The sequence below is a fragment of the Amphiura filiformis genome, chromosome 16 (assembly GCF_039555335.1).
Source record: "Amphiura filiformis chromosome 16, Afil_fr2py, whole genome shotgun sequence".
Classification (NCBI taxonomy): Eukaryota; Metazoa; Echinodermata; class Ophiuroidea; order Amphilepidida; family Amphiuridae; genus Amphiura; species Amphiura filiformis.
The window spans coordinates 61553780-61576659 of NC_092643.1; the positions used below are offsets into that span (position 1 = coordinate 61553780).

The 22880-nt window shown below is 37.5% G+C and overlaps 1 protein-coding gene across 1 annotated transcript; it reads right to left on the reverse strand.

Moving 5' to 3' along the window:
• Window positions 1-1516: 1516 nt before the first annotated feature.
• LOC140172791 (mRNA (2'-O-methyladenosine-N(6)-)-methyltransferase-like) lies at window positions 1517-22661 on the reverse strand. The gene is made up of 15 exons (XM_072195918.1): window positions 22589-22661; window positions 15031-15503; window positions 14068-14204; window positions 13162-13316; window positions 12681-12828; window positions 11843-11926; window positions 10392-10491; window positions 9722-9884; window positions 8901-9076; window positions 8415-8501; window positions 6697-6881; window positions 5815-5908; window positions 5505-5605; window positions 4315-4389; window positions 1517-2567 (listed from the first exon to the last, which is right to left on the reverse strand). Exons 2-15 carry the CDS (start codon window positions 15418-15420, stop codon window positions 1517-1519), a joined length of 2946 nt encoding a protein of 981 aa, XP_072052019.1. The 5' UTR covers window positions 15421-15503; window positions 22589-22661.
• Between the last annotated feature and the right edge of the window lie 219 nt (window positions 22662-22880).

The following is a 22880-nucleotide window of genomic DNA, read 5'->3' on the forward strand; positions in this document are numbered from 1 at the left end:
TTTTAGCGTACATACATAATGATTGGTACCCCCAAAGCTGCACAAATAATTTTGACCCATAGGTTTTTGTGTGTAGCATTTTGAAACTGCGAATACAAGAAACCATAAAACTGTTTAGAACAGTTGAAATTGCCAAAAAAAAAATGAACACCGATAAAATATCCAGTTATACACAGTATTTTACCACAAAACGATCCCTGGAAATACTGCCCTTTAAAATAAAACAAATTAACACCTCATTTCAAAAATCCAATCCCTAACCACTATGTTAGCCCAACAACAATATCACCACCAGAGTTATTATCTATTATTTTGTCTTTGTCGTAGTTGCACTGCAAGCATGCTGACAAACCACCCTTGTATGTGTGTGGGGGGTGAGTGGGTATGCTCTGCCCGATTTTACTTAATGTGCATGATCCGATAGTGTGAGAAACAAAATACGCTCCTACATCACTACCAAACTTAAAGCAAACCTATGTTGCTTGTCCTGCAAGCAGTTATGTCAAAAAAAGTCATTATGTTGCTAACACAATAATTCTGGCGATTCACAATACGATGCGCAGCCAGCAGTTGCTCTTACCCGTCCAATTTTTGACCATCAGGTCGACATTGCTGTTCTAGCCACCATTGGATTTTCGAGTGTATTAATGATAATGTTGAAAACAGCTCCACGAAGGATTCCGTGTGATCAATAGATAAAAAACTGAGCTACTATAATTGTAAATTACTGTTTTGCTACGCATTCGCGTGTAACATAGACATTTAAACACACAAAGACATTATGTTCCTGTGTTGTATTCGTATTACGCGGGCCTTGGATGTCGAAATTTTCCCATTATGCACTGCGTATTTTGACCTCTGGCGCATCGTATTGTGAATCGACCAAATTGCTACATGCCAAGACCGTGTAATTTTCCTTCCACACATGTTAAGCCAAAATGTATATCCTGTAAATAAAATTTGGCATCCATGGGGTTAAGCAAGTTGTTTTTCTTTGCTTACATGTGCCTGAACTGATACAAAACTACGGCAAGAATTTTTAAATGAAAATCTGTGTATAGATTCTCAGAAAGCTTTTAATAGGCAGATTTGCATGAATCAAGATTGATTTTCAATCGTTTTTTACACAGAGCAGCTATAATTTGCAAGAATGAAATTTCGGTATAAAAATTCTACACCTAACAGATTTGTGTTAATTCTGTAGTCTGTACACTACTGAACTAAAAGCTTGGCCTTCTTTTGAAGAAGCATTTGGTAAAAAAGATGCAAATGACGCTTATTAATATAAAATGCATTGTATCTGAAAAGAAAAAAAATTCAGAGCAACTACCCCATAAAACCTACTCTGTACAAACCATTCAGTATTATCCTATCAAAATAAACATATCAAGTAAACGGCAATAAAACTCTTATTTAACAGCCAGATGAAACACTGAAAAAAAGTACAAATTCAAGACAAACTATTACAGATTAAAGGAGTGAATTCACATGCACTGACAAACGAGCAAAACTGTTTTCAACGCTTTGCTGACCGTGGCCTTAACTCTCTCCGCGAGTTACCACTGTTATTCCTCTGTGAAGTTCTTTTTTGCGTTTCTGATTTGGTAACAACAGGTGCACTGTCCTCGTCCTCTTCAAATTCAAACGGATCAGCTGAGGGCGCTTTCTTTGGTGTAGTTTCGTCCTCGCTGATCTTACTTTGAAACCCAAGACCGGGTCTCTTCTTAAAGTAATTCTGAGGGTCTCTAGAGCCAGGGCCGTCTGGCATTCTGTGCTTCTGTGGCGAGTCTCTGATTTGGGACCATTTTGATGGAGACGGAGGTGGAATTTCAGCTCCTTTTCTCCTGTTTGGAGTTGTACTTGTATCCAGATCTTTTGATTTGGCTAATTTTGATGTTGGTTCTTTCATCAGTTTTGCCCGTTTTGGCGGGGACAGGACACTCTCTGCCCCACTCCCGTCAGATTGGCTACTGGTAACAGTTGGACTATAGTCCACTTCACCAGTACTCAGTTTTCTGTCAATGTCATACAATTCAGATGATCCAGTTGATGAAAAACTGGAAATACTGCTTTCTCGCCGCCTTTTCTGGGGGCTATATTCAAAACTTGTGTTGCCCATCCCGAAGGTATCACTTGGGGTAAAGTCCTTGGCCGAGTCTGGCGTTATCTCCCCACTATCACTACTACACTGGATGCTACTTTCTCTTCTTGTCTTCTTTAAACCATCATAATCACCATCATCGCTTGCTTTTCGTTTCAGCTGTAACAATCCGTCGCTCCGACTCAACCTCGCTGACTCCTCGCTTTCACGCCTCTCGACTCTTTCGTCGCTTTTCGTACTCGCCACATTCATGCTCTGCGATAACTGTGCTGATTCATCGCAGACCTTCTTTGCCGGACTGATTTCATCAAGCGTCTCCTCTGCTTTATGCGTTTGGTTTTGCGGTTTGTAAGCATCAAGGAGCAACTTGACGCTGTCATCAGTAGGTGGCCACATCTTGTTACCAGCATCATTTTGGAGGAAGAAGACCAAAGTCCCATGTACAGCTCGGTAGTAAACCTCCGTCCTGTAACACAATGGCAACAATATACAAGTAAATATATACTGGTTTTATCCAGAATATGGTCACTGTACCACAGGTGTTATATTTTTAAATGATTTATTTTCATTTATTTTGAAATTGGGTAATTCCAGTTTGGAAGACATGACCTTAATCTTCCACACAGGGAATGTGAATTTCAAAAAGGGTTACCTGAATGTGTGACTCCCATTTGAAATCTACACCCCCTGTGTGGGGATAATAAGATCATGTCTTCTATAGGGGGTGCCGGGGTGTATGGATTTCAACTGGAATAGCCCATTATATCAAGGAGAATTGCAGAATAATTGTTTCCTCTGGGATTTCTGATTTTTTCAGAAATATCACTTTCAACTAGAGCGATAACCGCACCATAGCTGAACCATGTGGCTTTGGCAGTATATTGTGGTAGGCCTATACCACTGTCACCCGGATTCTGTAATGGACATAATCTCGAAATGCTACGAAGGTATGACCACCCGAGTGTGCTAATGAAAGAGGAAAAGTAAAGAATATAAAATAAACTAGAGCAACTGTGCCCTTTGCAAGGGCACGAGGTAAGTTAGGCGGATGACTGTGACGATCTGATCAAGCAGCAATACTGTGCAGGATAGTATTAATTTTAATAAGACTGTTTCATTAATTGCCATTTTAATATACCTTGATCGTGAGAAGCTGGCATTTTGAAAACTTGACTTTTAACCTCAGTATGACCCCTTAATGACCCTAAATGAATTTTAAAATATTAAAAACATGTTAAGAATGTCATATGGATCATTGCATTTAAATTTCAGGTCAATTGAAGCATTTTGAAAACTTGACCTTTGACCCCTTTATTGCCCCTTAATGACCTTAAATGAATTAAAAAATATGTTCAACATGTTTAGAATGTCATAAGGATCATTGCGTTTAAATTTCAGCTCAATCGGAGCATTTTGGAAAACTTGACCTTTGACCCTTTATGACCCCCTTAATGACTTTAAATGAATCTTAAAATATTTTTTAAATGTTTAGAATGTCATAAGGATCATTGCATTTAAATTTCAGCTCAATTGGAGCATTTTGAGAAACTTGACCTTTGACCCCTTTATGACCCCCCTTAATGACCTTAAATAATTTTTTAAATGTTTGAAACATGTTTAGAATGTCACAAGGATCATTGCATTTAAATTTAAGCTCAATTGGAGCATTTTTAGTTAAAATGACCTTTTTTGACCCCTGTGACCCCTGGATGACCTCGGACGTTTGGAAATATTTTTATTATATTCTTTATGTTTTCCTCTTTCATATAACACCACTCATGGGGTCATACCTTCGTGGCATTTAGAGATATGTCCATTTCAGACCAAATGGTTAGTTAGTAAGCTAGTAACTTAGTAAGTAAGCTAGTAAGTAAGCTAGTAAGTAAGCTAGTAACATTCACTCTTATAGGCTGATACCATTCCATGGTTCAGCAAAAACTAGAAACATCTATTTTGGATCCATTCATTGGTCAGGAACCAATAAAGTTAACCTAATTTTTTAACGGTACTGATCGGGTCAGGAAAAATGACACATGTCACAGAAAGTATGCCAAATTCTCCACAAAGATAGCGATATTACCTACATTTATTTATGTTTTTTTGGGTTTTTTTAATTTGGGAAAGCAAACTTTCCTCCAAATGCCAATAATTTCCCAGGAAGGAGCTACCAGGGGAATCCCCCAGTTTTTTCCAAGTTTACATCTATTACTCACTCTTTGCATGTGTGCTGTCCACCACTGCGATATTCATGTTCATATGCGGGGATAAGGTGCTGCCGCCTCTTGAACCTGCGAGGAAAATTTGATTTATCACTATGCATTATCAATCATTCCTCAAAATACCACAGACCTTCAACTTGTCCATGCAAAAATATTACTCACAGAGGATAGAATCCCATTAAGGTTATTAATTATCTTAAACTGTTGTGATTTGGTAGTTCACATCATCTTACGAATGGTAGTGAGCTTTGGAAAAAAACTCCATTGCTCAATTCATAGCGAGCGTGTAGAAGAATGAAAATATCACAGATATACTTTTATAGGTGCTGCGGTTCTTGAGTTACGTTGGAAAGAGGGCTGAAACAAAAACACTTTTGTAAAACGTAAATAACTCATTAACAATAATAAATTAAGCAAGTTTGCAAGTATACGATTTGTAGAATGAACTTTTGCAAAACATCAAGGTGTTAATTTCCAATAATATATTGATCTAGATTATGAAAATCGATTTTTAGGTTGCTTCGACCAACAATACCTCGTCTACCCTTAAGTAATGTACAGGGTTGTATATAGCTAGCCAACTTTTAGCGCCGGCTAAAATTAAGAGAAAATTGAATCAGAATGCCAATTACTTGACAGTACTGACATTTGACAGGTGTTTTGAGACAATTTGTCATTTTAGTGCTGGTTTTTGGCTACAACCCTGGTAGTGTAAATGTGACCCGCTCCAACAACACCAACATATGACCCATGCTTACTCTTCCATACCATTAGCTTCAATTTGACACCAAAATTAGTGCAGCACATGAAAAACTAAGGCAGTTATGTTCAAAAACTATGGCAGTTAATGTTTATTTTAAAAGTCCATGCGCAGCATGGGAAACCCACTAACATAAGGCGATTCTGGAACCAGGATTCTTGCCTGCTTTTGATGAACTTTGGTTACAAAAATTTGGGGAAAAATTAGGAAAAAAATGGAGGAAACCCTATCCCTAACCTTACAAAAACTTAACTTTACAACTAAACCCAATTTGGTTTTTTTAAAACCATAGTATACTTTTGAAGACTTTGATACAATTTGCCAAATGGTTCTTCTGTCACGTATTGGTGTCAATACAACCTTCCAATCATAAACCCTTCTGCTAATATCAAGCCTTAGAGAGGTAGGAAAGTGTAGTACTTACTTGCTGTCTTCCATTCTTAGCAAGGCATTTGTAGGGGGGTTCCTCCAGTCCGGGATGAATACAGTGAATGACAACGGCTCTTGTGTTTTACTTAGAAGGCGCTGGAAAAAATTAAGATAAAATAATGAATACAATACATGACAATGGCTTTTGTGTTTTATTCAGAGGAAAGACAAAAATGAATAACAGTGGCTTGTGTCTTAATTCAGGTAACAATGTAGCATACATTTTTCATGTGCCAATGACAAAAAATCATGGCCCTTAGAAGATGCCAAAGAAAAACATAGACACATAGCATTTTATTTCTTACCTCAAAATGATTGACCATTTCTTCCATAAGCTCCTCTCCAAAAGGAGGGTTAGCCTCAAATGAGCCACTGACAGGATGAAAGTCCAGAACTGGCCTGCAATTGCAATTGAAAACTCATGTTATTAGCTACCAGACTTCAACACTACTTTGGCAAGCGTATGCAGAGTATCATGTCTTATATGTGACACGATCTGGTCCATGGGGGCCAAAAGCGGCAAATTTGAAACTGAGATAAAGGTTAAAATATGGAGTTCAAAAACAATAACATACATAAGAAAATAGATATCAAAAAACTTTAGAACCAAGTATGCTAGGCCTTTGATGTTTTCAGTAAATGGTAGCCTATTGTATGTATAATGTAATAATTACAGTGACTTAATTTTCAAAAATGCCTCCTTTGGCCCCTGTGGACCAGATCGTGTCACATATGTGATCCAATCTGACCCACTCGGGCCAAAGTCAAAATTTTGAAAATTGAGTTACTAACCTGCTCAGTACCTACACTTACTGATGCTGAATCTCCAGGTCTCTTGAATACTTTGTTGCAAAGTTATGAACCATTTATATGTCCATTTTGGTTTTTTTTTTTTCCTCCTCATTTTTGCCTATATTTTGGTATCATTATTGCAGGCTTAAACCTGATTGGATCAGACCTGGTCACATATGTATTTGTAGTCTGTACCGTGAGTGTACCGTGATGTATATTCTCAGTTGGAAGCCAATAGTAAGGCAAATACACACAACACACACATTCTTGCAGTCACCAGCACGCCCCGACAAAGCAACATACATGATTACTATCAATCCACACAAACGACTAACAAACAAATGCACACACAAACAATTACACATATTACACACAAATCCAACCTGCAAACTTACCCTCGTGAGCCAAAGTAGCTGTCAGTGTCGCCAAATGCCGAGCAGAACTGTTTGAAGTAGCAGTTGAGCGGCGATGCAAAGCACTCAAACGTGACTCCAAAGCACTGGTTGAGAACTTTGAAGACTGACACTGGAAGGGCTCCTTGCAAGCCATGCCCCTCATACTGACCAACACCAAATAATGTCTATGGGATACAAATGGAAATGTCAGATTAACTTCTTGTCCACTACTTGGAACACACACAGGTTAACTTCAAATAGCTGCCTGGTGCACAAAAAGGTTAACTGCCTTTGTTTTAAACCTCAGCAGTTACAGTTAACCCCTTTGTGCGCCAGGCAACTAATGCAGTTAGCTTCTGTGTGTGCCAAACAGTTTATATATTCACAAAGCCCGTCCATGGCATATTTATTTGTAATGCTGTCAGCTTCTGACTTTGTTGTCCAACAGAAATACCACCAAAATCAGATCGCTGTATGTTGTTTAACAGAAATAACACCAAAATCAAACAATTGATTGCATTAACTTTACTTTCAACTATTCGCACCTGCAGTTTTGTGTGTACCCATTCTTTTCCATGTAACACAACATAAATTCATACTAGGGTGGCCACAATGCTAGCTATTGTGTGTACCCCTGCCTACATACACAAATGTATGGTGGAAATGTAACAGATTCTGCAGCAGTTGGAAAACTTTTGGGCATATTGAATTCCATATAATTTGTCTCCTAGTAACTTCTGTGCAAACCCGACTACCTAATTAGATAGAAAATATTCTGCTCGTAATGAAGGTGAATATAGCATTTTTGTACGGTCACGCATAAAAAAGTTACGCACAAAATAATTATTTGTCATCAAATAAAACTATTTTCCTAAAGATGTACAATTATGCTATATATAGTTTTACAATCTAGACCCTCAGAGCAAAATCCTGTGCAAAAATCAGACAATTTGGTTGTGTAGTTTAGGAAATACAGGCCTTTGAAGGTCATAATTGGCACATAATAGCGCCCCCAATGGTGAAAATCACATATATTTACCTTAAAAGTCCTGACAAAAGAGTTATTTTTGTGATTTTAGCCATTTTAAAAATGTTGTAAAGAAGCAAATATAGCAATTATGACCCTGGATTTTTTTAAATATTTGCATAAATGACCATTAAATAAACAAAAACAATACATCTCATGCCTTCTTTGGCTTTATTCCCATAATTATCGCTCCGTGAATATGCAAATTTATGACAAAATCAGAATTTTCCTAAAAATGGGGTAAAAATTGCCAATTTTGTGAATCTTTAAAAGGCTGTATCTTCGCAAAGGATTTTCCGATTGAGTTGATTCAAAAGGTTTTTTAAAATCATTTTGCAGAAGGAACAATCCTAACAGAAAAAGTAATTCCAGGGGTGGGTTTGAAATTTTCATGTGACCACCCTATTCATACTCATACTACACAACCTGAAGTTGGCATAGACTACATGTAATACAGCTTATTCACCACCAGGTCAAGTCCCAGCATCACCTGTCATAAAGGGCCAATTGATTTGTGACGGCCTTTTGAAGGACATGCAACGTTCTATCGCGTAATGCAAAGGCACACTATGCTGGCATGATTTGTTAAGACATGTACAATCAACCTTCATAAATATGCGAGAATTGACAGCATACAATGTACAGTCTATATATTTTCTAGTCAGTGATTATTTCATTCAGCATTCCTTACCTGATACCTCCTAAGAAGACACCAGACTCTTGGCAAGAAGTTACTCTGTGTTGGGTCATCCCGACAATTAATCTTGTACAGTCCATTCTAGAAAAACAAAGAATATGGATATGGATAAAACAGAGAAGATATGGGAAAATGATAAAAGATAAGGGATTCATTATTCAGAGATGTAACACAGGTACATATCCAAATCCTGAAAATTGACAAGCACTTGCATCCGGCATCAAACATCTATGGTAGCTCGTCCGGAGAATAGGCTACTGGGTATCACCCCTCCAAAAAATGTTTATGTCACCCAATTTCAGAAATGTTCCAAAAAAAATTTCAAGAATTTTTAAATGGCCCCAGATCCAAATTTCCGGATAAATTCGGAAAAGCTTTATCTCTTGATTATTGGGGTATGATTGTACAAGACTTCACACCTTGTATTTATTTTTTTTTTATCCGTCCAGTGCTTTACACCCACCAAACAGTACCACTTACCAATTTTTTGAGATGCTCAGAGTTGATTTTCATCATCTCTCCTTTATACCTGATACAGCTAGTATCCCCTTCCTCATGAAGCTCCACTGTAGGCAAGCGAGGACTAGGTACAATGCAATGTACTGCATAGCATGGCATCTTCTTGTCGGCAGGGGGTCGAGTCAATGGGGGAGGAGCTGTGAATTTAAAATAGCATAATAACAGTCAGTTTTTAAGTCATACATACAATCACCTTATCCATTTATACACTTTTTTTTTTTTTATAAAAGTACAAAAATCACAAAGAAATTAAATTTGCATCCGAAATCTAATGCAATGCATGAAGTGATCATTTTGTTCACGGATATCGATATCCATGAGTCATTTGTTATCCACACCAAATATGACATTTCTACTGTATTTAGTTTCAAAGATAAAGCTAGCTAAAATGTGACATTTTTGGGTATATAATGAGCAAATTAAAATCCTTAAATACCGTAGAGTGACTGTTGCAATGGAAACTGAATATAATGCGTGGGTAATGCATAGCAAAAAACTTTCCACAGAAAAATCTGAACATTTTCATATATAATTTGTCCATTTGAAAACTGTCACTACGAAAATTGTTAAATAGAGCACTTTTGACTGCACAGCCTCCAAGTGTGCCTTCACACATTTTATGCAGCTCAAATTTACCGAGACAAAATTATAGAAACAGGCAAGATTTTACCTTTTTTTTGAACAAAATTATAGTGTGGAAGTGGCTTGATGTATGAAATCTGTGCAAATGTACATATTTGAATTTCAAAAGCAAGCTATTGTGCATACTGAATCTAACTTACGGTCAATCTGATGTTCCTTCATGAGCTCCCAATGTTTCTGATGTATGTTCATGGCAAAGTCTGCCGACATCTGGTACATCTTCGTACATATGCTCTCTACTGACGGTTTGGCTGCTTCGTTCAAGTGTGGACCGCACTGCTCTTTCAGATACGCAAGACGTTTCTATTCAAGGGCAAAACGTGAGATGTGAATTTAGATAATTGATCACCCTGTGTTGATTGTCCATTGTTCAATAATTCAGTTCAGCCTTCCCAAATGGAGTGTTTTAATAAATTGTTGAATTTTGAATAATTCCAAACAGTAGAGATCACATCACTTTATTACAGTCAAAGTCAACAAAAATATGTGCGAGTCATACTCATGCAATTGGTAATGAGCTGGAAATCCCATTTTTAACCCTAGTCACACGTTGTAATAACGGTGGTCATGATAAGATACTATCGGCAAAAGGATGAGGTACAGCATACTTTGAAATGTTTCTAGAAAATAGACAAACGTTACTGTGTTAGAGCACACATATGCTCAACTAATGTGGTATATCTGATGTGATGACCTTAACATAAGTATGTCAAAGAACCACAAAATCTATTGACTGAGCAGAGTGAATTTTTTGATCATAACAATATAGCTGAACTCAAGCACAAAGTCCATGTGACTTAGACAACTTACCATATATTCGTCAATACTGCAACTGGGTTGAGTCCTCAACCACTTGAACACATCTTCTACTGTCCACTTGACCACTTTACGACTCTCTGAAGAGGCATTCCTGTAAAAATAACACTTTGTTAAAGATTCTTTCCAGAGAGTGTCACTCCAGCCCAATTCTACAATTTTGGCACCATACCTCTTAGATTTTGCTCATATTTGGTATAAAGGTAAACCCAAAAGAAAAATTCTAATTTGCCTTCTTTTTCTTCTTCTGATTTGTCAAAGATCTTCCGTCAAGGCTTAAAATGGGATTTTTCTAGGTTAAAGAAAATGACATGCCAGTTTGAACTTGATATATCTGCTATCATTACATAGCCTATGGCCTTTATTTTGGTGGATTGGTAAATCTGGTTTAATTGTACTCAGTTTTAATATAAACCCTATACAAGCTTTTTCTTTGTCAGCAAGTGTAAAAAATTATGACAAACATGACAATAATAATAATAATAATAAATAAAATTTATAAAGCGCCTTATAATGTAAAAACAAACTCAAAGCGCTGAACAAGCTTAAAAACCAATAAAATATACCATAGATTTACATGAGAACAACATATTAAACAAAATTAAAAGTAACTACAAGATTAAAATGCACTTAATTTACACTTAAATAGATTTACCAATGAAACATGTTAAGAATCAATAAAAGTCAATAATATACAAATTATTCATGAACAACTTTAAAAAACATACAATTGCAGAAAAAATATTAGCACGGAGAAATCACACAGGGATGCAATCGCAATAGCAGCGCCAAAAGTATGGTGTGGGTAGCTAACAAGAACTAAACAGGTGTGTCTTTAAGTCCTTTTTGAAGGTGTTTAAGTTCTTGTTAGCACGTAATGTAGATGGCATACCGTTCCATACCTTTGGCGCTGCCATTGCAAAAGCCCGTTCACCATAGAATTTGGTTTTAGGGATCTTTGGTGGGCATAAAAGAACTTCTGAAGCCGATCTCAGGGACCTCCGTGGCTTGCGCTCTTTTACGAGGTCTAATAAGTACACCGGAGCTAACCCGTGCAGTGCCTTGAAAGTGAGCAAAGCGATCTTATACACAATACGCTGTTGCACGGGCAGCCAATGGAGGTCCCTAAGAACAGGCTTCATATGTTCTCGCTTTCCGCATTTGGTTACAAGTCTTGCCGCGGAATTCTGTACTCTTTGTAATTTCGCGAGTTGATATTCCTGAAGACCGTACAGCAATGCGTTACACGAGTCTAACCGAGAAGAAACAAATGCATGGACGAGCGTTCCACAGACTCCTTGTCAAGATAACGCGAAGTTGTCCAATCCGTAAATGGCAAATGATGCAGCTCGAACGACACTATTTACGTGATCTTTCATGTCCAAGGAACCATCAAATAGTACACCAAGACTTTTTGCTACTCGCGATGTCTCACAACAACATACCTTGAATCAATGAGTTTCTTAGCAGCCTCTGCATAGCTGGACACCAGTTTTCTTGCTTGTGAATGCAACTTGGGCCTGTACAACCTGTTAAAGGAAAGAGATAATAAAACTTGAAAAACACCTTATTTTACTTGAGTCATGATGCGCTTAGGCTCAAACCACAAACAGAAAATCTAAGCAACCATCTTAGCGTTGCAGCCTCATACTATAGTCCCAATATGCAAATGACTAATCTAACCCTAAACCTTAATTTCATTTGCATCATATGAGGGCCTTATCCATCTTACAGGTACAAATGAACTCTTGTTAATCACTTTCCGAATACGGATATGCCTCATTAGCTGTTTAACACTACCAGGTTATAGTCCGATGTCTTTGTGTGTGATTTTCAAATGCGACTATTGCTGTGTTTTTGGTTCTCCGTAGTGATTTTCGATTTTGGGCCTTTCGCTCAACAGATTAGCTTTGTTCAAGGCTTTGTTTTCCCACTCAACAATTTCTGCAGCGACAGAACCTGTGGAAAATGTTATCCACTACGGCAGATTATTATTAGCTTACTATCATAATAGCTTACTGTCCGTCAACTGTACAAAACTTGGGCAGCAAATCCTACCGGAGTTCATAGATGGAACTTGGTAATCTCAACTGGTCATGACTGCTCACTGTGTCTAAGCTTGTGTCTTATTTTTATATCACCGGTACTTTAGAAAAGGTTTTACTGACCTTGGTGCAATTAATTCTGGGAAAAGGGTAGCGATGGTTGAACGACAAAGTTTCTTCTCTTAGAGAAATTGACATAACCACAACATTTTGTTGTGCAGGCAAGTAGAGAACTCACCTGATTGGTATGTCACACATTATTTCTCTCATCATGGCTGGCGATACCATCGGCTCACAGCTGCTTGGCAACATAGGGTCATGACCTTTGTCAATCACCTTGCGCTCCAGAAGCCAGCGATTGAAGGACTCTCTTGGTGCATCAATACCTTGTGAAAGCAAAGAATTTAAATGAGCAAATTAGAATATTATACACTGTACATCTAGCCCTCTGCAAAACAAGGGAAATTAACATCAGCTCCTCCATTAAATTGTTTGCAGATGACTGCTTGTTATTTTGTACCATCAAAACACCCGATGATGTAAACCAGCTGCAAGAAGATCTGGACAGTTTGAAAGATTGGTCTCATCAGTAGCAGATGAAATTACATTCGGTACATTACATCACTTTCGACCCATGTTGCACTAGATAGCAAATCAGTACAAATGATTGAAATGGGAGAAATGCATTATGGGAAGCGTAAGATATCTTCTTTGCCTACCTTCTCTCTGATTACAGAGCTCCGAGTAGTGCTGTCTCAGTTTGTGTACTAGAGTGGCTCTCATGATCTCAATCTCATTATGTGGCGGGGGTAGCACACTTGGCAACTTCTCGTACATAACAGCATTGGAGTTGATGCTAAAATCCCAAAATTGCCTGAAATAACAAGATAATAACAATAATGTTAAATTATTATTACTTTATTTTTAAGTGTGTTTTTTTTTGGTTGGTTTTGGGGTGTTGTATTTTTTTATTTTTATGATTTCCTAAAAAATTGGGAAACTGGTTTATTTCGGGGAAAATATCAGGCCTGATATTGATAAGAAATCTTTTTGTTGTCCCAATTTTAATACCTGCAATTCACATAATGGACTACCGTAAAACCCCGTCTACAAGCATATAGGGTGCTTCTGATGAAAGCTACATTACTCCAGGCGCCATTATGGAGTTTGAGCAAATAAATTACGGATTCGAGCATATACAAACAAGTATTATTTTAAGACCAATCTATTGTATTGGTATATTTACGCTTGCTTCGAATTAATTTAGCTTTCATAAAAAACACCATATATGCTTGTAGACGGGGTTTTACGGTATTCCATTTGAAAGCTGCCATAGTCCAGTCATAAGCCTGTGGAAGATTGAAGAAAAGTCTTACACAGAGGGAGTATGTTTTTCAAATGGAATTGGCTGGGTTAATCGAAACCCATACTCCCGTATATGGCTTTACCTATATCTTCCACAAGTAACCACAACCAGAGTAAGTATTTCAAACGGAAGTTGTCTAATTGTCTCTTCTATTTGAAACCCATACTCCTTTGTGAAAGACTTTCAGCTAAATCTTCCACAAGGGGAGCCTGGATTTCAAATGGAATGGTCCAATGGAAACACAGTGCTATGATCTTACCCTTTGAGTTCCATGCCCTTCATAGTTGGACTAAGAGCTTCTCCTTCCACTGAATGTTTCCTATGAACTGGTGCAACCGCTTGACCTGGAGACAGTCCTGCAGGGCGAACATCCACTTGTATGCCGAGAGGGTCATGCTGTATGGATAAATTATACAAAATAACATGCCAAAAAATTAGCCAGAGTTTCTGACCATGACCCACCTTATCCTGAAAATCTGAAGTCAATCCGTCTATCCATTCACTAGATACAGCATCCGGAGGTACAGAATTAGTAAATATGTACGGATGAACATTGCAAAAACAGTATGCCTCGCGATGGAAGCATAAAAAAGTACATCTCAGAGCTTGCAAAGATTTAAAAATCTAATATGGAATGCATTATTCCTACTTCCCCCAACTCAAACCCAGTCAAAAGCTTGAGATACTCAACTATTTTAAAACTTACATTCATACACATCAATGAAATATTTTCACTAATTTAACTTGTTATTCACACAATTCTTCTGGACAAATACTTTTCAAATTGTTACTAATATATTTTTGTCAAACAATGAAAACTTGTCTCTGAAATGCTGTTCCATCCCCATCTAAATTTATCGATTAATACCTAATTAATTGTTGCAAATTACATGCAGTTACCTAGATGTACTCAATTAATTTAGGGCAAGAGCCACATATACAATTGATACCAGGGTTATAGCTACACTGGGCGGTGGCGGGCGGATCTGCCCGGCACTCTTAATTTCCACCCGGCACTCAAGCTAATTTTGAGCCCAAATACCTGGCACTCCAGTCTCAAATGTTTTAAAATCAATGAACAATCAGTATAAAATTAGCAATTCTTATCAAAATTTCAATTTTTTTTACCATTTCATATAAATTTCACCCGACACTAAAATTTGCCTAGCTATAACCCTGATTGATACGAATCCTGATTAATCCATTTCAAGTGTCTACTTACCCGACTTGGTCCAGATGGACTCCCCAGAGATGGCATTTCCCACAGAGACTGCTTACTAAACTTGTTGAAGAAATACTCTCTCCCTTCTCGCTTGCTCCAAAATCGGCGCCATCCTGCTTCTAGCAACTCTTGCGGCAAGTCATGTACGGGATCAGGGCTCTGCGGCGTCGGCGGATTAGGGGAAGGACTGAATGGTTGAGGTGAGGCAACCTGCTTTGAATTGTTCCCAAACATATGCGACTGATGATTCGGCATTACCCCTGGACTTTGTGGAACAGGCGTGCGAGGCAATGTCTGAGAAGAGGAAAGGCCAGGACGGAATCCAGGGCTCCCTGCTGGCGGAACTGTCTGTCCTCCTGGAAACATTGGTCTTGGTCTATTGGGTTCCATCTTCTTTTGCTTGGTTTGTTACTATGACTCTATGATGTGATTATGCAGGTACATAGTAATGTGATTGCAAAACCAAAAACAACCTGGATTCAAACACAAGATTTAATATGGTTAGCACCTGATGGTAAGTTCAATCTGGTTTGAAAAAAAAATGGCTGCAATAGGGATCTTAGATATATGCTTTGATTTTTATAAATACGAGGGCCAGGTAGGATCTACTTGCCCCAAATTGTGCACATATTAAGGCATACAAAATATTGCAAGAAATTCAGATTTCGGCTGGAATCCAGGTACCCGATTTTTTTAAACAAAACCCAAAAAAAAGTTGTTATGCAAGGTTGGAAACAGGAGAACTAGTAGAAACTACTATGGAAAAGTCAGAAAACCAACAGTGGTGTAGATTTCTTTTTTGCCATTGGGTGGGATTGAGTTGGAAAAAAATTCTTGAAGTATAGTCAATCCAGCACCTTTTGGCAACCGAATAAGTTTATGATACAAATGCACGCAAAGCCTGCGAAAATTTTTGCTATTTTGAAGCTAAACTGCTGAAATATGGTGTAAAAGTAGAATAAATGCACGCCAAGTGCACAAAAATTTGCACTTTTGGGGGCTAAAATGGGCAAATATGAGGTTAATTTGGTCAGAAACCCATTATCAGGTGTCAACATTGGGGGGATGATTGTATGGACCATCCCCCAGGCAAAATATTGCCCCCCAAGATCTACGCCTATGAAAACCAATGCCTTTGTGACCCAGCATGAGTAAATGAGACGGAATACATGAAAAATCAAAATTGAGATATTCATATCATTGTAATCTGTATTAAATAATGAACATTTTGATACCAAAATCAACATACTAAGGTATTCCTATCAAAAGTTATGATGATTAAAGATCATTTTGCTGCCAACATTTTATCAATTTTGACCTTGTTTCACATTTGTGATTATCAAAATGACTTTTTGCGCAATCCATCTCATTTACTTATCGGGTCACATTATGTGATACATGAAGAGGAAAACATTACCGTACTTAATGGTTTGCATATTTAACAAACTGCAATTTTTTTGTTTTGTTTTTCTTTCAAATTAACTGTGAATGATCCTAGCACTTCAGAATAGGTCCAGTGGTTCTACAAGGTAACCAATATACCTGATATCAGCAGATATTACAACCAGGGTTATAGCCACGCCGGCACTAAAAATTTTTTTATTCATCATAAAAAGTGTAAAAAACAAAAAAAAATTGGGTGGTATACCCTCTAGCCTATTCCCTGATCCCTCATGTTCGCTAAAAAGATTGTGCCCCAAGCCAGCACTCTATTGGATAGTAAAATTAACCGGCACTCAACTTGGGCTAGCTATAACTCTGATTACAACATCAATATTGGATCAGATCGGTAGACAAATGCCATATCGGATAAGCGCTAATTATTGCCAATTTATTTTCAAATCTAGATAAAGTTGTACATTTAAAAGTGTAACTGAGTTACCTCTATTTAATACTGATCAGCAGGTGAATTAGTATGCACTGCTAGCTGTTCAATAGAAGCAAAAGTAATGAAAATGTATAACTTGATCCAGCTTTGAAAAAAAAAATTAAAACTTTTAAAGGTGAATTCAAATTTGTCATCAAACCACATCAATTTATATAAACATGGCAGGAAAAGTGGGCAATACAGGAAGCTCATTGCCAGTAAATTGTTGGTTTTTGACCAAAAAAATAAAGAAAAGGGAAATAAACTCCTCAACAAAAGTTTGGAAAGTTTTTTGAGCCACCCATATCTTATTTATTTGAGACCTGTTTCTATCCGTTTATGCATCAGTGGATTAGCTCTGTTTCTCCTCTTTAAAATAACACCAATTTTGTAACAATCGCTTGCTTCGTGGCTGAGTAACTCCTCTTTGTTTGCAGGCGGGTCTCTAACACAATGTGCCAAAATGAGCAGTATTTGTGCTAATCCTTTTGCTATAGAATGATTGAATGAATGATTGAATGAATGAATGTGTGGTTTTGAATATGAAAGTGTGAGGACAGGATTAAAAGTTCTACAGGTGGCTCAGCCATGGTTAAATTAATCATTCGTGCTGGTCACTTCTTCAAAGTGGTCATTTGGTACATGGTGTTCAAGCCAAGCATCATCATGGTCAGACTGTCTAACCTGGATAAGGCTCGTGCTATAGGCCAACTTGAAGCTGGTGTGCCACAAAGGCAAGTTGCAGCAACGTTTGGAGTTAGTGAAGGTATGATATCCAAACTTAAAGCAAAGTTCCGAGAAACAGGTGATGTCAAGGACAGGCCACGCAGTGGACGCCCCAGAAAGACCACAGCGGAAGAAGATCGATTCATAACTCTTGCATCACTTCGAAACCGCAGATTGTCTGCCAAAGATCTGCAGGCAAGACATGCAAGACGATATGGCAGACGTGTATCTGATCAGCTAATCAGAAACAGGCTTCATGCAGTCAATCTGCAAGCTCGAAAACCTGCCAAGAAGCCCAAAATGACGGCTCTTCATCGTTTGGCTCGTCTGCGTTTTTTGTCGGCAACACAGACATTGGAACTTGAATCAATGGCGTAATGTCATGTTTAGTGACGAATCGAGGTTTTGTTTAAGAAGTTTGGACGGCCGGGTTAAGGTCTGGAGAAGACGCGGAGAACGTTTTGCCGATTGCTGTATTGACAGAGTGACAGCCTTTGGTGGGGGGGGCAGCGTAATGGTATGGGGTGGCATCTCAATGACAGGCAAGACCAGACTGGTGGTTATTGCTGGAAATCTGAATGCAATTAACTATCGGGATGATATTCTTGATCCCATTGCAGTTCCTTTCTTGAACAACATTGGCCCTAATGCCATACTCCAAGATGACAATGCTCGCCCTCACAGAGCCAGAATCATCAATGACTACCTTCAGGATGAAGGAATTGAGAGGATGCAATGGCCTGCTGTCAGCCCGGTGTTATCACTTAACATTGACTATGTGTACGCATGATCGTTCCCAATTTCGAGAAAAAAGGGGTTATATTTAAACTATGTTCGCGAACATAAAATGTTCGCGATATTTAAAAAATAAGGTTGTTTTTGACGACGGTGTACTCCAAATTAAAAAATAGGGTATATTTTTGTGAATCTGAGAATGTTAACATTTCTTGCTCAATTTACTCCCGGATTTTTAAGTTTTGTGAAACTTTTGTGCCTTCCTATAAATATTCAGTACCGTAACTCACTCAGTTTGTTTCTGGGGTTTGTTTACAGTTACCGTACACCGATTTATACATCACTAGGGACTTCCCAGTTTGGCCGCTGCGTTCTTTGGTATGTGTTCTTGAAATGTTAAAAAAAGGGGTGCTTTTGTAAAAGTGTAATTGAAATGCAAAAAATAGGGGTAATTTTCAAGGCTAATTTGTACCTGTTTTTGTGTAAAATAGGGGTAACAAATGCTGAAAATGTTCTTGAAACCGCGCAAAATAGGGTGGTATTTTTTACTTTGGGAACGATCATGCGTTACGCCTTTGCATAGGCAGTGACAACACCGGGGCTGTCAGTCCTGACTTAAACCCCATTGAACACTTGTGGGATCAGCTTGGTCGTGCTGTGCGTGCTAGGGTAACTGACGCAACCACATTGGCTGACTTAAGAAGATTCCTTGTTGAGGAATGGGATGCTATCCCACAGGTGCGTATAACCAGACTGGTAAGCAGCATGCGGAGGAGATGTCTGGCAGTTGCGGCTGCATATGGAGGTTCAACTCACTATTAATTAAGGTAAGCGATCATGTTGTCTTAATGAATACAAATTCCTTATTCCTGGCGACTGTGCATTTTTTTGTTCTATTGGGAACAAATAATGGCAAATTTGGCACATTGTGTTAGAGACCCGCCTGCAAACAAAGGAGAGTTACTCAACCATGAAGCAAGCGATTGCTACAAAAGTGGTGTCATTTTAAAGAGGAGAAACAGAGCTAATCCACTGATGCATAAACGGATAGAAACAGGTTTCAAATAAATGAGAAATAGGTGCCTCAAAAAACTTTCCAAACTTTTGTTGAGGAGTTTATGTCATACTGGAGGGAAATTTGGTAAAACTGGAGGGAAATTCTGGATTGCTTGCAGGAAAAAAAAAACATTTTTTCAGACTCTGAGTACAAAAGGCAAGCCTTAGTTAAAACATTAATGCTATTAAAATATAATACAAATTTTACATATAAAATTAAAAGAAAAGATCTAGGTCAAGGAAACCTACATAAATTGCCTATATTTCACTTGACCCATACCGTATATAATTTATTTTTGTGATGAGAGAATCGCAGACGCATATGGAATTTTAGAGGGATTTTAATAGCATATAGCCATAACAGTTTCACAGAAAAGCTGCTGTCATGGCTGTATCATGATAGGTATGAAAGGTGAATTCAAATTTGCCATCAAACCAAATCATTTTATATCTCAAATTAAAGTCCTTCCTTGAGTAAAGAAAGCCAAAACTGAAAACCGTTTTGTCATAGGTCGTGCGTCATGAATTGGGGTATAGGAAAAGGGTGGAGGCGTTACATTTTTTCATTTTATTTGGGACGTTTTGTCCCAGATCTCAAGAATGGAGAGGGGTACTGAACTAGATTTAGTCTCATTTTGTTGCTTATTTATCTAGCTCAAATTGTGGAAAGAAAGAACTTCTCACTTTATTTACTTCTTGAGATATTGCAATTCAAACGATGTGAAGTCAGGGGTGGAGGATCCTACGGTTGAGGATCCTACGGTTGAGGCATGTGTTAAAGTATAGGGAATGTTGATTTTTAATGCCTCACAAATATATCTTTTACTGTAACTTCATAACCCAGCAAGGTATTGAGATGGATTATGTACCATTGTTTTGGTATTTAAATGTCTAGTTTGAAATGTGACCAGTTTTACTCCAAGCTAAGTTGATTTGTTGCAAGTGTGCTGCATTATGTGTCATGGGTTCTAGGCTTTTCCTATACGTCACTGTGTTAAGTATTCATTTATGTTCCGAAATGTTCTGAAGGTCATATTTCTTGAAGGAGTTACCCCACTCCTGTAAAAGTTAACATTTTTGGATGGAAATTTGATGAGGAATTCAAATATACCACTGGTTTTTGTGTGGGGCATGGAGGAAAAACGTTTTGATTGAAAATGTAATAAAAATCATAAAAATTATGTACAACTTTTGAACACCCTGTATCTCAGTAAGGCAACATATCTCATCATTACAAGTTTGCTTTTTTAGAGAGCCTACAATGTTATTAGCACATCTAAAAAGGTTTTAACAGAACAGGTGTTTATGATAGGAAATAAGAGAGGAACAAAATAGTATACTTTTGAACTAAAATTTAACTTTTCCACCCTATATGACATTTGTGGCACCCTGTATATTGACCAATTGTTTGTATGTGTGTATTCCTGGTACTTTAAGCTTTATAGTGATATATAATTTTATAGGGTTTTGTTGAACAGTTTATGAATTAGATCAGTTTAAGTACAAAAACATGTAAATTGTTCAATTTTTTAGTATGTAACACATTTGGCCCCCAATTCATGGCGCACGACCCATAGCACTTTCCGTAAGCAAAGTTACTTCTTGTCAAAGGTTGACTTTCATCAAAAATATTCAGCCAACTTTTAATGCATCAACAAAGCAGCATAGTCTCATGATAAAGCAGCTTTTCTATGATGTGGAACGGCTATCAAAATCCCTCTAAAATTTCATACATGTGTGATTATCTCATCACAAAAATAAATCAAGTCAAGTCAAGTCAAGTGAGGTATCTAGACAACATATTTATGTAGGTTTCCTTGAAAAATATGTTCTTTTAATTTTCCATGTTAATCTATGTATTGTGTTTGGGCTCCGGTTTGGGCCAATTTGACTGACTAGCAAATGTGTTAACTGAGGTTTGCCTTTCATACCTAGTTACCTACATGATACTATGCTAGGTATGTCCACATTGCTTATTATAGAGGGCGACGTTCAACTCAAAAAGCTCAAAAAGTTGCGACGACAGTAAATGGCTTAACTGTGTAAACCCCATAGGAAAATACAAAATTGTGAAATTTGGACACCAGAAACTTGGGAGACGGAGACGTAGTCTAACTAAGAAGTGCTGGTACTTTTTATCCTTGTTGATACAGAAGTCATCATGCAGTGATAGTTAGATTTCATAAAATAAAATCGCCTTTGTGTTAAATGGGTCGCCGTGGTGAAAAATGATGCATTACTTGCTTGTTTGTGTAGGATATCATTTGTAAGGCATTGCCAATGATGGCTGCAGAAAAATGCAGAATTTCAAAAACAGACATTTGCCCATAACTTTGCTGATAATTGAGCTACATGGTTGACCCCTCATTTTTTAAGTTAAATAATCACCTTTTTAAACAAAATAATTTCCATGTGAAAAAACCCTACAAATTTTGTGATCATGCCTAACTAATGCTTTTTTTGTTTTGTTTGTAGTTGATTCATTATTAAATGTTGGCTTCACATTTTTAACAATCAATCTTTGACAAGATGTAACTTTGCTAGTTGCTACAGAAAGCACCAGTATTTACAAAATGGTTTTCAGTTTTGGCTTTCTTTTACTCACATGACACAGTCACATGACTCAAAAGGGCTTTAATTTGATGTATAAAATGATGTGGTTTGATGACAAATTCGAATTTGCCTTTTACACAATTTTAACTTTACAACGGAAAGCGTTATGACAAAACAGTTTTTAGTTTTGGCTTTCTTTATGATATGGTTCGGTTTGAAATTGATGACAAATTTGAATTTGCCTTTTTCATGTTTTATTGCATGTACTTTGTCTTTGCATGTTTGAGTAAAGAAAGCCAAAACTCATTCCATGAGTTTATTAACATTTGAATAGAATATCTGATTTACAGGAAAGATCATGCAGATGCGTGCTTCATTTGGCCTACATCATGCAATATACATGCATATTGTATTGTATGCTGTGCTACGTGTGGGAGTGGTGAGCATCTTAGCGTCGCGTCAGTATGTTGCAGTCCGATTGAAAACACAAACGAAACGATACGTGCTTTTTCAAATGCCTATATCTTTTTCTGAATTTCGAAAATGTAATCCTTAAGGATCACACGAGATGCACAAATATCTATAGCTAATACACAAAACAAATTTGGCCTCGTTTATTACCTGATTCTGTGTTTAATTGGCATTTTCTGAAGCAACAACCGACAGCAGTTCAGCGGAAACTGAACTCGACGCCATTTTAATTATAAAATGATGCATTATGGGTCAGGGGAAAATTAATATCTCTGTTACCAGCATTACGATGCACGCTCTGTATATGATAGTAGGTAAATCGAGGGGATACATGTAGTGTAGAGGCTATTTTAATGCCAGAGGGTGTGGTGATGATATTATTTTCAATTTATTTGTGATAATTAGTATAATAAATAAACTATTAATGACGTAACGTAAATCA